Consider the following 15,664-nt stretch of genomic DNA (forward strand, 5'->3'; position numbering starts at 1 on the left):
GATTTTACAAATCAACTTTGAAATAATCGCAAAGCCTGACTGACAGGCCCCTGGTTTTTAAATAACAGAAATTTGTCAAAAACAAATTGGTTGTCTTTCAAACAGACACCCTGTTTGAGTCTCCCCCCCCCCCCCTTTTCCTTTGCTGACTTTCCCATTTCCAAACAACAACTGGATCCGTTTTCTTCTAAACAAACTTGAATTACAAAGGAATGTTGTTCTGCTATACTTAATAGATTTGCACATTTTTCCCTTTCTTCTTTAGTCTTTCCCAGTGTAACATATAATCCTTTGCACCTGCAAAAGCTCCGCAGACTGCTGACTGCCAAGAATCCACCACGTGACCCTGCTTCCATGACCAGAGATCCTGTGTTTAAAGAGAAAGGAAAATAAAAAGTTATTAAATATTTGAATCTATCTGATCCCCATGTGAGTTAACTCTGAGGATGGGAACTTAAGTGAAAAGCTATTTTTGTGGCATTTTTCAATGATGTAATAAGTGATTTTTCCCAAGGAACTTGTGTACTCGAGCGAGCAGATGGAGTGAGAAAGATGTCTGGAACTGAGGAGAGCTTGAAGCAAATTGCTTTCAGGGATTTCATATGTATGTATTTAAGCCTGTGGCCATGCAACTTTACAAATATTTTATGAATTTATTTTCTTTTTGGCAGATAAAACACTGCAAAGCAAAACACTGAGCAGGGGGGCGGCATGCACAAACCAGTACCAGTTCAGCCCAGATGTACCAACCACTCCCATGTAAAATGAACAGCCCCAGAACAATGAGATAGAAGTCCTGTTTGCCCCCTTATATTTCTTAATCAAACCATTCCCCTCGCCCTCCCCAAAACCCCCTATCATGAAGAAATTACTCTTATCAGTCTCATTATATCCCAAAGCAGGTGTGTGTCTGCTTTTCACTTGGCATCATTAAGGACCACACACCCTTCTCTCTCTCTCTCTCCACTGTTCCCCCACACCACGCTCCGATCCATTAACTCACAGCATCACTTAAAAACACCACCAAGAACAGTGTCTTCTTACAAACACCTACCAAGAATCACGTGAAACAGTTTTATGAGTCTGATTGGTATCAGCAGCAAAGGCCGATGCGTGCTGGGGTAGTTTTCATCCTGCCAGCTACAATCGCTTTGCTCTCTTCTCCTCCACTGTGCTCCATCACCCCTTTTGCCATCCCCTGAAATGCTTAACATGGGAAGTTCTCTCCTGAAATGCTTAACATGGGAAGTTCTCTGGGGGAGAGGTTTCTGGTTTATGATGTGAGAATCAGTGCTGAGCAAACAGGGATGGGATCCACGGCCCTGCTGAGGCCTACCGCAGAGAAACCAGGAATTTTACTTTACAGCTGTGGCACTATCTCATTCTTTTTAAAGCTGTATTATTGCTATACTATAAAATTTTCTTAAAAGCTGCCAGATAGCTGTGCTAGGCTGAGATACTGCTGTCACACTGCTGGTCTGCACTACAGCCACTTTCCACTGGGGCACGAGAAGCCGCTTCCCTCATCTGCTGACTCTTCATTTAACACGCCGTCCTTGTGACTCGCTTCTTCCAACTTGGCTGGTGGTTATATTTCAGTTGAATGTTTTAAAAATCAAACTGTTCAAGCAACAATGGCCAGCCACAATGTTGTTTGGTATCCTGCCATGGCTAAATAGCTGCAGCTCTGCTGTACGAAAGCACTAAAGGGATTTCAGTCTCTCTAATGCTAGCCATTCTTTTCCTGGTGTTTTCAGTATGGGCTTCTATTCTGCTGTCACCCACAGCAGAAACTGATTTTCATCTCATAAATAAATACATAGGGATTCATAATTCTTCAAACCCATAAGACACTTTTCTGGAATAACTTACACTCTTTGGACACGTGGTTTTCTTGCATCCTGCTGGATGAAGGTCACATGCCCTTAGACAAAAGGTGTTACCTTCTAAAGCATCTAGGTATTGCCAAAGCATAAATCCCGCCTTCAAAACCCATTTTCAAAACAACTTAAGTGCTTAAGAAACCTCAAATTGAAAGTCAGGATTTGGAAATGTAACTGCTGGAGCCACTTGATAAAAAACACAATTACCATATTTTTTCATTACACGTTCTCCAAAGGTCTGTACATCTATGAGCAAACCCAAGAGCTTGGAACAGTAACTTCTGCCATGCAAAAAACCCACTATGGAAGATCTGCTGAAGGACTAAGAGGAAAACCAGCACATTAATACAGTCATTCACAGCTTTTCAGAAGCACAGCTTCTTCTCAGTCACGATGGGGTTTTACGTTAATGGCATGGTCCAAAGGAGGAGGAAAAGGTCATTCTTATTTCTTGACGTGTAGCTCTGAAATCTAGTTTCAGAAAAAGCCTGGCTTCCCAGTACAGTTCTACACAAAGAGCCTTTGCCAAGCAAGGCAAAGGGTGATGAATTCCCATCCATTATGCCTGTAAATTGACAACAGGTATTTGCAACAGCCATGCAATATGGAAAATTGTTTAGAAGGGTGGAGCCAGGAACAGTTCAATTAAATTAGAGAAAAGGAGAATGGAGGCTGGAGAACAGGAAGAAAATTCCCCAACAGTGAGGTCTACTGAACAGCAGAGCCAGCCTCCCCAGGGAGGAGAGGAAAGCCCTCTTCTTCAAGTCATTTAAAAATAGACTGGAGAAGGCAGTCAAGACTGTACTGTGGGGAATAATCCTGCATTGGCAAGGGCAGGGTGAGATGACTTCATGCATTTCTTTCCATCTCTAATTTCAGCGATTCACCCAGAGCTCCAAACCTGAAGCAGAAGAGCAACAGAGAAGCAGGGCACGAGGACACCATCCCGAGCAAGCAGAGAGCAACAAGTGTCACAGGGTCAAGAGGACCAGCAGGACTCCGATCCAAATCCTTTCTAACCACACTCACACTGCAGGCCAAGCTGGTGTGCTGAAGGTCATGTACTTTCCCTCTCGTAGCCCACAGATCCATGAAGTAACAGGGCTTTGTGGTAAGTTGGGCATGAATGTTCTTGAAAAAGACTCGCCTCTGTGCTGCTCTGAGTGTGGTTTTAATGCTACTCACGCAGGGCAAAGCACAGAAGCTGTTAGAGGCTTGTACACCACAGTTAAAAGTGGGGCCTTATTCCTGGAAAGAAATACAGGGTTCAGATGTATCTGCCCAGAACACCAATTGTGGGCAGAACTGGTGGTTATTTGCAGCGATACAGTGCCTAGATCACACTCTGCCATCCCATACACTGCACAAATTCACAAGAGCCTTCTGAAACAGCAAGAGCTCAGGTCATGCAGTAGACGGGCACTGAGACAGGCTCAGAGCCCATGGGTCACAGCTCCCTGCTCAGGAACCCAAACAGGGCACAAACACCCATGTAATGCCTGCAGCAGCCCTGCAGCTACACTGCTTTTTCTACACACAGTCTTGCCATGGGAAACATAAACCAGGAATTACAAGCAACACAACTGCAACGATTGGATCAGCCTGATTTCACCACCACCATCACCAAAACGTTCCTACCTGCTTACGCTGTGCTCCTCCTGCAGAAGGGCTGCAGGAGATAACACGACTTCCATGGCAATACCCATTCCCACCAGTATTCCCAGCCCAGGAAAGCAAAATGACAAGGAGCACGTTACATGAAAGCGGCCGCCATGCCAAGCCTGTGTCATGTGTATTCTATTAAGCTGAAGGCTGAATAGAAGACTTTGTTTTCCACATCAAAGGACCCCCATCCCAATCTCTTGCTCTTCCCTTATGAATAACAAATTGGAAATAAATCTTCTGGCTGAAGCGCATGGAAACTCGTACAGTTGGGGCCCTCTGCAGCTTCCCAGCTCAATCACATGCTAATTTTTTTTGTAAACACTTTTATGAGATATATATGTAAATCTCCCTGTGCATTGCCACACCATGTAAAGCAATACAGCGGGTGTGTCCTCAAGGGATGGGACACAGTAGGAAGCCTGAATGCAGATTTCCAATTATTCACAGGGATAATGTTCACAGAGAAGGGTCAAGTTTTATATGTGGGCAGAGCCTTACTTTTCTTCTTAATGATCTCATTTCATACTGACCCATAGGCCAGTGTACTCTCTTCTCATCACAGAAGCTATTCAGCTCTTTTGATACCAAGGCTACAAGGACACCCCGTTTTGCTGGGCAGAAGGAGCATTGGAAGAGTGATTTTTAGGATATACCAAAAGCCTTTCAATCTAAAAAGATAACAACAAAAGAAAAGATTCCTATTGCTTTTAAATACAAGGGGGTAGTATATGGTGCCCACAGACATGGGCTCCTAACATGTCCTGGACACCTGGCCTCCAGATGAACAATTTTGGCCGGTCTACACAACTCCTCAGCTACACATGCCTCACCTTTACCGTACGCTTGTGGTAAAAGTTTGGGGCAGAAAACATCTGTCAGCTTTGTGGTCCCTGTGCAGTTGGGTTTTGGTCTATATTCAGGACTCCTACGCTAGGGCGATCCTGGGAAAGTGCAACACTGGCATCTCTCTCAAACCTGATGACCAGACCAACAGCCCAAATGCTGCAGGAAGCATCACAGAGAACGAGACATCTCTGCCTTGGCCTTGCTGTTCTTCAGGCACTAAGAGGCAAGCAGACTTAAAAGCACACATTAAACTTGAGGCCTGCAGCTGAGTAAGTATTACAATTCACTCTAGTGATGTGCACCTGTAGTATTTCTACACACCCCTCTGTCCAAGGCAGTGTTCGACCTCATGATAACAGAGGGGAGTAAAATCTCTCCAAATTAATCACATGGATGGGCGTGCATGTGCAGTCCTGAAGACTGAGGAAAGAAAAGCAATATTCAGGTTTGCCTTTGCTACTAGGTGTTTTACTTGCAACGTGGCATTCCTCATGGCTGATCCTTACAGATGTATGGCACATTAGCTACAGGAGAAGCCAAAAAGAATCTGTCAGTTTCTATACGTAAAGTCAAACACAGAGCATAGAGCCAAACATCCTCCCCAGTGAAATTTTATGTGCATGTGTGCAGCATATGTGCAAGTACATGTGTATATTATCTTGCAGGAAACATGCAAGCCCAAACATGGGAAAAATTCAGTGATCTAAGTTCACTGTTGACATAAATGTTGAGACTCCATTTGCACTAATGGAGTTGTACTCACTTATGCCAGTACTGAATTCGGCCCTAGAATTAAACCCACCCAAATCCTAGATAAATTGAGAGAAAGAGAACAAAAGTTGGCCTACATGCAACAGCATATTTTTCATGTTAGAAGCATTTCATTCCCTTTTTCTCCCCATATAACACTGCGCTGATGTCTGTGACCCATTTGGATGTAAATCAAAATGCATGTGCTAAAATCCTGGTTAAAGAAAATGTCTCTGAAACAGCATTCCCATGGGCAGGCAGAACACAATATGCCATCCACACTCAGGCACAAAGGGCCATATATGTGTCCAGGGAAAGAAATGATACTTCTGAAAAATCCCTCTGAAGTTAGGACAGCTTTCCTTGAGCATCTGCACTGCTACTACCTGCTAATAAATCTGCTTCGTGTGGGCTTGTGTGAATAACTTCCATTATTACATGAGTCTTTTAAGGTTCTTCAGCAAGAAGCAAGCATCCAAATCAAATAGCGAGCCCTTCACACTGATCACTTCTGTGTTCTACCAAACATCCCCAGACGTCATTGGCAAGCTCAGCAGCTTCTAGAGAACCGCCTGTGCTCTGGGCACGAACAAGAGCATCACAATCTGGCTCTGTATCTACAGACTGCGTGAGCCTGTTTTACTTCTGCTGCTTTCAAAGCTGCATTGACGATCTAAAGCCATCTGACTCTCCCAAACGTGTCCGCGGTGCTGTAAGTCAGGATTGCATTTGTTTCTCTCTCTCTGGTGCAGATGGCGCGCAGCATTCCTTTGACCGTGCTTCAAGGCTGCGTGAATGACACTTATTGTGACACTAATAAAGCCAGGGCTGTTTGCTGAACAGCTGTTGGGTACATTGTTCTTTTGTGAGAAGAATGCAGCCGTTATGCTAATGGCATGCACATGCCGCGCTGGCCGCCAGTTGCATCACGCCTCCGAACACCGCCCTGCAAATCTGTTTTCCTGGTACAGCACCTCAGCAAATGGCAGACACGTTAGTGGTGTTTCATGATTAGGGCTTAATCCCTAAATCAGACCAATCGTTACCCAAAAGAGGGAGTGAGGGATGGTAGAACACTTACTACACTGCTCGCAAGGAAATGGGTTTAAAGCTGGGCCTGGGTTTCATTTAGTCTTCGCTTAGATGCAGCTGAGCACAGCAGAAAAGAAATACTAGACTGCTTCTCCAGGAAAAAGGAAAGCTGTCACCTACCTACAGAGCAGGGAAAGAGCCACTTTAGGCTACATTCCTCCTCTTTCTACTTAACCTGTTAAACAGCAACAGATTTGATTGTAAATTTTAGGAGGGAAATAGCATGTGGTTTATTGTTTCAGTGGTGGAGTTATAAACACATATTACTGCTGAGAACCCCAGCTGCCTGGGCAGAAGCCTTCTGTAAACATTTCATTCTTATTAACTTTAAAATTCAGGTGCAATGAGCTCCAACCAAGATTAGAGTCCTTGCCCTCCCCACCAAGCTGTCTTTGCACAGCATGCTTCCAGGTTACATCTCAGATGTATACCTGCACTGACAGCTACAAGCGAGGCTGAGCCCACCCTCAAACCAGGCTTGTTCACACCCTATGCTGCCTTACACCAGCCCCCAGAAATTGAGCTCTCCAAAGTGGGGATCTAAGAGAAACAAGCAAATGAGTACATACATGTGCCAGTGCCTTCCTGTCAATCTATAGTTTGGTTCACCAGCAGAGTTCCCAAGCTCCATTCCTGTCAACATAAGTGCCACATACCTGGGGTGACAGCTGAACCTGGACAGACAAAAAGAGACCTAAGGGTAAGCCCAATCCTAAACCTGCTGCCCATTGTGTGGGCACAAACCAGTTTAGGAGCAACATGAGGAACTTCTGTTCTGACCCAACCAACCTTCTGCTACTGCTCAGTCTCACAGGGGAATGGCTGGACTCTTCCCATTCTCTCTACTGCAGTGCCCTGCTTATTTCACAGGGTGGAAACATAACTGTGTACTCTTCAAACCACTCTTCTCCTGAAGCCATTAGAGCATTCCTCTGCTTGCTCAGCATCTTACACCACTATTACATGCCACCATAGTCATTATAAAATCCCACAAGAGACACTTGCCCATGTATCTCAGCTCCCTGTCTCTAGCTATCGCCTCTGAAGGTCCAACCAAATATCTCTTTGTAAAACACCTGCTAATTTGTAAGATCTACAGATTTGGGAAAATGATCTTATTGCAAAACCCAGTGACAAAAAACCATGTGGGCTCACTACAGCTGCAGAAGGTTTAAGAGCTTTAGGTTTTGCCCAGCACCAAGTCAAAAAGGGAAATCCTGGCCCCACCGAGCACCAAGAGATCCATAACATCACCTTGAGCATGGGCAGGCCAGGATTTTTATCTTTCCTTACAGGTCCTGGGCCAGCAGAGCAGCACAGTCTGTACTAGTCCTCCCAGGGAGGCTGTGTGTGCAAGAGCAGGACTTGCTGGCACACACATTCTGCAGCCTGAAGTCAGCCTGACCTTGACATTACATAGTCTTAGCAAGATCCAAATGTCTCAGCTCAGAATCAGATGCATCTAATGAAAAAGACAAAAGCTTCCCAGGATAGTAGGTTTGTTTTCTCTCCTTAAAAATCCCCAACCAACCAAACAAAAACCCCCTTATTTTTCAAGTCTACTCATTTGAAACCCATGTCCCCCTGTCCCTCCTGTTCCTTCCCCTTCTCACCAGCTACAAGAGCCTTTTCTCCAGACACACAATACATTTGGTCTATAAAGAGAGCATTCTCCATGTACAGCTGTGTTGGAGTAATCCTCAGAGGCTCTGAAGCACAGCCAACATGCAGAAATATAAAACCCAAGAGGACTGAGCCTTGTTTCACCTGAGATGGGTTTATCTTACAGCAGTGTTCTCTGAGGGAGCAGACCGGTTCCACTCAGACATAAGCAGCAGGCATTTCTGACAAGATGTTGCTGGATTTAAACCTAGCCAGAGGCTTTTGATTTTGAAGGGGGGCAGTTAACTATTTTGTTGGAAAAAAACAGGAAAGCAACAAAGTGATGCCCTGTATTTCTGCAATATCCCCACAGCAGAAATTAAAGCTGTCTTTTTTCTCTGTTAAGTCTAAAAAGCAAAGAAAATATGAATTAAAATGTTAGATGAAACAAATGATAAATTATTTATGTGCTTTTGGTAGATACTCCAATACGATGATTATGTTGGCTGAATAAAATGCCTGAACAGAGCAGAACAGAAGACAGAAGGGATGAACTCCACAGTGCTACAGTCATCTGAGTGGAGATTCAAACTGCTGGCAGCAGGGTAAAAACAAGAGAGCTGCTCTAGACTCCCTGCAACCCACACCACTTTCATGCCAAACAGGCAGCCCTGTGATTTGAAAGCCTCACAAGGAAGAGCACACATAAAGGACTTGCAAAGCAAGATCCAGAGGCAACCTGGAAAGTCCAGGGCAGCTACAAGAGAACTGTATCTTATGATGTCATTCCAAAATTTTAATTAATATAGAAGGTAGTGTGCTGGGAGGGCATTTGGGAAGCACATCACATCTATGTCCTGCTGCCTTTCTTCATGGCCAGCAGATATAGGATGGGATCAGAAGCATCAGCCTGGCCTAAAGGAACCAAACTGGCACAGTAGTAATTGGCCATGCTGCTCCTCCAAGGGAGGTACAGCAGAAAATGCCTCTTCTTTTCCTGACCTCTGAGAAGAATTCCAAATTGATTCAGCCAGAAGGTTTGGACCAAAAAGACAAAGCGGTGCTACACTAACTCACCCTAGTAGAGAATTACAGTATCTGTCCTGAACCTGATGCAGTTTCCTTCTCCCCTTTGGTTTATATCAATATCTGTGCGTAAAACAAAACCTGAAGAACTGGGAAGAGAAAGGACATTAAGCATGCATCCTAGCAAAGGATGCTAGCTACAACCACTATGTTATTTTTAACTGTTGTTTTTTTGAGTCACTATGAACTAAGACAGGACTTTGTTAACTGTTCCCAAACTGTATGTGCACCTCAGTAACTGGCAGCACAGCTTGCATTTGAAGCAGTATCTGGTTTTTGCCAATTACTGCAATACCCCCTTTGCTAGAACCCACAGCAAATGTAACATTGTAGTTCAGTAATCTATGTGATGGTCTCTCTTCTTCTAACTTAGTTTAGTGCATGATATGCAAATTGACTCTCACATAGGACAGTGGGTCTACATTCATGGACAGAAGAAAACTGTGTATGCAAATTATGTGGCTAAAGCCAGCACACGAGAAGAAGAAGGAAACTCTTCTTCCAGGTGCCCTATTAGTTGTCTCTTACAGTGGAAAGATATTTTTCCTCATTTTTATGGTGATTAGCTTGTTTGGGGAATTACAACACTGAGTCTGCCATCCATCATCTTATGTAACTTTTACTAATGGTTTTTAAAATTACATAACCACAGCACTTCTTCCGTTCTCTTCTGCGAGATGATCCACACACAACTGCTCCTGCATTTACTTTCTCAAGTAATCTGATTAATACAGTGCAGAATAGTCCCTCAGACATTATCTAAGCAAGAGCCTCAGTAAACTCATCTATGTTCAGGCTTTGTGCCATTCTTGTCCTTTGCACTCCTCTGTAACGACATCTCTTCGTGGTCCCTTCATGGATCCATGCAAAGCCCTACCCTGAATCATACTCCTGTTGATGCTACTGGCCACATCCAGCCTGCTGGTGGGACCATAATGGTTGGCTTTTTTTCCTTTATTGTACTGTCAGGACAATCTTTTTTTGAGAGTTTGAGTCAGATAAAGTATTCTGCTTTCACTGCCTGGCTTTGATGTGACAAACCTTGAGCTCTCTCCATGTGCTGAGCCAAAGTGACTGGAGCATGCAAGACTGATTTTTGCCATTTCCTACCCTTGGCTTCACAGGCAGAACATACTGCAACTGGTCTGTGGAATAAACTAACTGGGTTTAGTTTCTCCTCAGATCTGCACCGACCTCTTTAGATTAAGCATGATGTCTCATCCTAAGTGACTCACTCCTGTAGTCATTCCCTAAATTCAAATTGTCTTCTTTAAAGCCCGCAATCTAAACAAAACATTTTATTGTCACAGCTAGGTGGACATTAGTTAAAACAACTTTACATTCTGAAAACAGCCTACACAGTGTTGCTGTTCTATGTGGTTTTGGCAAGAACCCTGCCTTTTTCTCTTTAAGCACTGCCACCTCTTGCTCCCCACACCGGCTGCAGTACTAACAATTAGCAGGTCGGGCCAGCATTGCTGCTGAAGAGTTTACAGAAAGCCATTCCTAGACACTGGCAGGGAAACAGATTCCTAATAAGGCAGCCAGAGCTAGCCTGTGCAACGGGACAATACCCAGACACCACGTCAGGCTGAGCTCACGAAGCACCTACAGAATCCTCTGTGAAACACAGCTCAGTTCTGTGAAAACTCTTGATGTATTTCATGCTCCTCCTTTCTGTTTGACTCTCTGAAGCCTCTAGATGCAAACATCCACACTGCAGGCTCGTCCCTCCAGAACACCCCAAGCCACTGACACATGGTGAGAGGACAAGCTATTGTCCCAAGCAAACATACAAGGACCAAGGAGAACTTAAGCCCTCCTCCTCCCTCAATAAAAGCAGTAAGGAACAAAGAAGATCATCACGAGATCCCATCCTTCCCAGTACCTCTGGCCAGTTTGGGTCTCCATGCCAAGCTTACTGAGAAGTCCAGCACCATTATCGAGAGGAAAACTAGTTTCCTCCAGCTCCTCTCTCATAAATACTGTATTTCACTACAATGCTTTTAATGACCTGCTATAATTTTCTGTGATTTCAAGCCAGGATCAAAAAAGCACCTGAAAGAACCTGACTTTTCTTCATCTTCTGCAGTGAGTTAAAGGAAAACCAGAGGGAGAGAGAAATTACATGACTTCAAATCCAACTCTGTGCTCAAAAATCTAGACCCTGACTCTGCCTAGAACAAACAAATCAACCAGCCAGTGGGAGAACAGCTCATCATTCTGAAAGACTATTAAAACATCATCTACTGACAATCTTTAAATGACCTTTAAATAAAGTACGTGAAGCCAATCAAAACAGATGAGCTGAGAGTCTCTCCCTATCTACAAAACCAGGCTCAATCAGTTCTCTGTATCATTTGCAATTTCCCTTTATCTTAAAGATAAAACACTAAATTAGAAAAATAAAAATAATAATAAAAAATAGTAATCACACAACACAAGCCTGTTCCCTCTTCAACCAGTAAAAAACTACAGCAGAAGAGAAGATCTCTGGCACGCTGGGGAGTAAAATTTAGACCGTGCCCCACATATGAGTGGTTAGATATTCTGTTACTTCTCAGATACTAAGGGAAATCATCTTCACATGGGCAGGGAGGTTGGTACATACTCAGTAGTTCTTGGATGTGCCCCTAACTGTGATAATGACATTAGGCAAGTTACCATGAAAAGCCTTTGCAAACTGTATGACTTACATTTCTATCATTAAAGAGGACTTACCTTTAAGGATTCCCAGAGGGGAAACTGTACCAGGGAGAAAGGAATCTGGAGAGGTGGGAAAGAAAAAACACAACATAATGTTACAAACACAAATTAGTTTGGCGTGTTCCTCAGCTGGTTAAATTAGGAGCAGTTACTCAGTGAAGTGCAGCTTATTGCACTTACAAATCTTTAAGGACATTTTATGGAGGCTGCCATTAAATGACTGGTTTCACTAAAGCAGTTTTACTTTGTTTATCACATTCCCTGCTGAGAGGTTAATGTATTGTTACCAGGGTGGCCTAGAAGAGCAATAAGCACTATGATCTAGTGCAGGGACATTCTTGGTTTGACGCTCGGCCAAGAAAGCCTTGAGGATGGTTCAGGAAACACGCTCCCAAGGCCAGGAGCACAGCTTGGCAAAAACCATCTTCAGCAACACACATTCTCACAAGTGCTGAGCTGAAAACAGCTGTGCTCCAACCAGGGCTTTGCAGCTTTGCATCAGCTGCAGAAACTTTCCTGAACATCTCCCACTGATCTCATATTAACAAGCTCCCTTGAGAAGTAAAAGCAGATTGTGAAGACCTACCACAACCCAACCAAAAGCCAAGGGAGAAGCTTGGTTCTTTTCCTCTCATCACCTCTGAGAGGTTCTCCTGTCCAGCACAGCCTGTATCTCTACCTAGGCTCATTGCTGCTGCCACCTGTCCCCAGCAGTGCCCGTGCACTTCCAGCTCCTTTACAGTCCTCTCTTTGTAACAGAGGGGGAAAGAGCAAACAAACTCCTCCCTCAGCTTTGCAGGTTGTGGAGGGCCAACACACATAGTAAAACAGTTTTCACTGCATAATTCCTTCCAACAAGAAACATCACTTTCCATGGTTTTGCCTTTCCTTACTATTTTCTTCTCCTTCAATCTCTCCACTAAGTTTTTCCAACTCTTCCTCCTCATTGACTACTCGGACAAACTCTGTCCAATATCCATCTCTGGTGCCAACCCTGCCTTTGCAGTCTGCAGCGCAGGTATCTGTCTCATGACATCTTGGAGGAAAGAGTACCTGTGAAAACACTAGCCTGTGCCAGGATTCACAGGAGTGCAGGGGTTGGAAGGGACCTCAAGAGATCATTGGGTCCCATCCCCAAAGGACTGCCCTGCGGCTCTGCAGGTATGCTCTGCCCCTTCCTAAATGCTTCTGCAGTTCTCTCTTCCACTTCAACAGCCAGTGAGTCGCAGATTCAAATCTTATTCCAAGGATCTCTTTTCTTCTCCTATTCTTATCTTCCTTCCCCAAGCACGATGCATGTCACATTATCTTTCCCTTTTATGTAGGCTGATTTTGTAGTTTGTGCATCATTATATTGGTGTCAGAAAGCACTTAGGCACCCTCTTGCCATGCAAAGTGGTGCACATTCAAAATGGGTCACACTTAACCAAGACATAAATCTCTTCGTAACATGAGTAACGTCAGGTTAAAACCATTCACTACAGAAACATGAACGGGTTATTAAAGCCAAATTCAGGCTACACAAAGGAATCTGAAATGGTACATCCATTCAACATCACAAGAGTTAAAGAGTATTGTCTGCTTCACTGTGTTACAACTAATGATTAATAAATGAGTCTATTAAGTTAATCTGCCAGGCAAAACTAAGCTTGACAGACACCTGCCACAGAAAATTTGTTATCTATTCAGGCAGGAAATGGCAGTGAGAAGAAATCAATGTCACTGCTGTACACTGAGCTGACAAACTGAAATCTCAGAGGAAGTTTGTCATCTTGAACAATGAGCAATATCCCTGGTGGCATCTCAGAGCCCCACAATAAAGGTCAGACATGGCTCTTATTTATCAGGGCCTTGAAAGTCTCGTGTAGCAATTAAATTTTGGTTTTAATACTGGGTGGAAAAGTCCAGCTATTTGACAGTAATGTGTGGTAATATATTTATGAGAAGATATATATATCTCCACATGCTGCTGCATCATTGTTGAATTGGAGTTAAATGGCATTATTTCTTTGCAATGTAAAATGGAAAGCAACATAATTTTCTATTATCTAAGGCAAAAATAGGAGGGGAACAACAACAACAACAACAAAAGAAACAACACCCACTACATTTTCTTCAAATTTGCTAAAAGAGAGAAAAGGAAACGCTGCATGTCCAGCTGTACACCAAACAAAACAACCTTTCAAACACAGTCTCCAAGTTCTGCTTTTTCATATGCGTGAATGACTGGTTAAATTATGCAGCTGTTAATAAGACAACAAGGGAAGCTTTTGCCATAACCCCCTTTTTATCTCCTAGCTAGCAGCATTGCAGTCAAAGAGGAAATTTGCTCACAACTGCCATTTGATTTTCAGCTTTAATAGTATTTGCCTCCCGGGTCCCCCCCAGCAGGGACCAGAACTGGGCTATAGGTTTTGCTCTTCCTCGTGCACCCCACAGGCTTCCGAAGTGCCTGGGAAGGTTTGAGGTGCAGATCAGTGGGGTCTGCAGAGCCATGGGCTCTCTCCTCTCCAAGATGCCTTCAGGATAAGGGCCTAAACATTCCTAAGTCCTACTTGAATAGAATTTGAAGACTTGCAAAAACCAACCAGACAAGGAAGCACCACCAAAGCCAAGCAGAGCAGCACCTTTGCCCGCACCAAGAAGATCCTAACAGGAGATGGCCTCATTTCTTGCAGTCCTCCATTGGAGCCTGCCAACATCCTGACTTAAAACCCACAGAAGTAATTTCACGGGTACTGGAACAAAAGGGAGTCTGGCTTCCTGCGGATTTGGGTTTTGACATCAGTTTCTCTGAAGCCAAATAATTTCCAAGCCAGTTCCGGCAATCTTCATCACGTTTCCTCCTGACGTATATTCCACAGCCCCTGTTGAAAGTTCAGTCCCCGTTACAAACCTTTCCTCGAGCCCCTTCATGATCTTTACTCTCTCCTCACATGCATATTTTCAAGAAACATATAGGAACTTGTATTTTATCTTTGCAGCCTCGGCCTTTCTGCCACATTTCCGTGGCCAACACGTCCAAGGGCTGCTCAGGCTGCGTGTGCATACACCCTGTTTGCATAAGCCTTGTTTCCCTAAGAGACCAGACTAAACAGCCCACACCCAAAAGCAGGATTAATATATGCAAAAAAAGGAATAGCTCTGCAAGGCTAACACATCCAACAATGAAAAAGCCTTTAGATGGCTTATTGCCCTTCATTCCTCTGCCACGACAGACGTGACAGAATCTCGCAGTCTGGGGGACGCTTCTTCTTCATGTGAAGATTTACAGCATTTCATTCCTTTTCATATTTTGCTTTTTAAAAGAAAAGCTCTTCAGCAACGACCAGAATCACACCCTGCCAGGCAGCGATATTTATGCCTGAAATAGGCTGAGGCAACAATAAAAATGTGGTCCACACATGCGGGTAGCTTTCTGCCAGCAAATATGAAACCCCGGCGAGCTCAGCCAACCTCTCATTCGCTGTTAATATAAAATAGACACAGAGTACCAGTTCTTGTGTCTGGCCTAACGTTATATAACTGTGCTGTTTGTTCAACAGAGTCAACTCTTACACACACACAAAAAAAAAAAGTTTAAAGCCCCCAGACAGCTGTAAATCATTATTTTAAACTGGTTTATAGGTTAGTGAAATTATCATTAACTCTGAACCCTTTAGTTCTTGGCACCTGATGCCTAACTTAATGTAATGAACATTGCAGATTCTTATTTCCACATATCTACTTAATTCCACTGATACAGAAGGGTTTAAAAACATTATTTTTAATAATGTTCCTTCTAGAAATAGTTGCACTTCACAGCCAGAGCAACAGATGCACACATGTCCACTTCTAAAAAAAAATACCAGCCTGCAAGCACTGATGATTGATCACAGAGCGAAAGTCCTCCCACTAAATACCATGTAATTAAAAGAAATTTAAGGAGGAGCTTAGTCACTACAGCACAGCATTTTAAAGTAACTCAAAATTCACCCGTTCAATATCTGATGCTAAATTGCAAGCTGATATTGTCCCTAAAGAAATACAGCAGT

General features: G+C 43.7%; 1 protein-coding gene across 1 annotated transcript in view; it reads right to left on the minus strand.

Annotated features, from left to right (window-relative positions):
- The window catches only part of SLC25A26 (solute carrier family 25 member 26), an 87,031-nt gene that overhangs the window by 13,776 nt on the left and 57,591 nt on the right, over positions 1 to 15,664 (minus strand). Inside the window, exons 6-7 of the mRNA XM_084269489.1 lie at positions 11,646 to 11,690; positions 298 to 367 (exon numbers count right to left, since the gene is read on the minus strand). Coding sequence (XP_084125615.1) covers positions 298 to 367; positions 11,646 to 11,690 — 115 coding nt within the window. The remainder of the gene's footprint in view (positions 1 to 297; positions 368 to 11,645; positions 11,691 to 15,664) is intronic.

Source organism: Gallinula chloropus (assembly GCF_964237585.1).
Source record: "Gallinula chloropus genome assembly, chromosome: 12".
Taxonomy (NCBI): Eukaryota; Metazoa; Chordata; class Aves; order Gruiformes; family Rallidae; genus Gallinula; species Gallinula chloropus.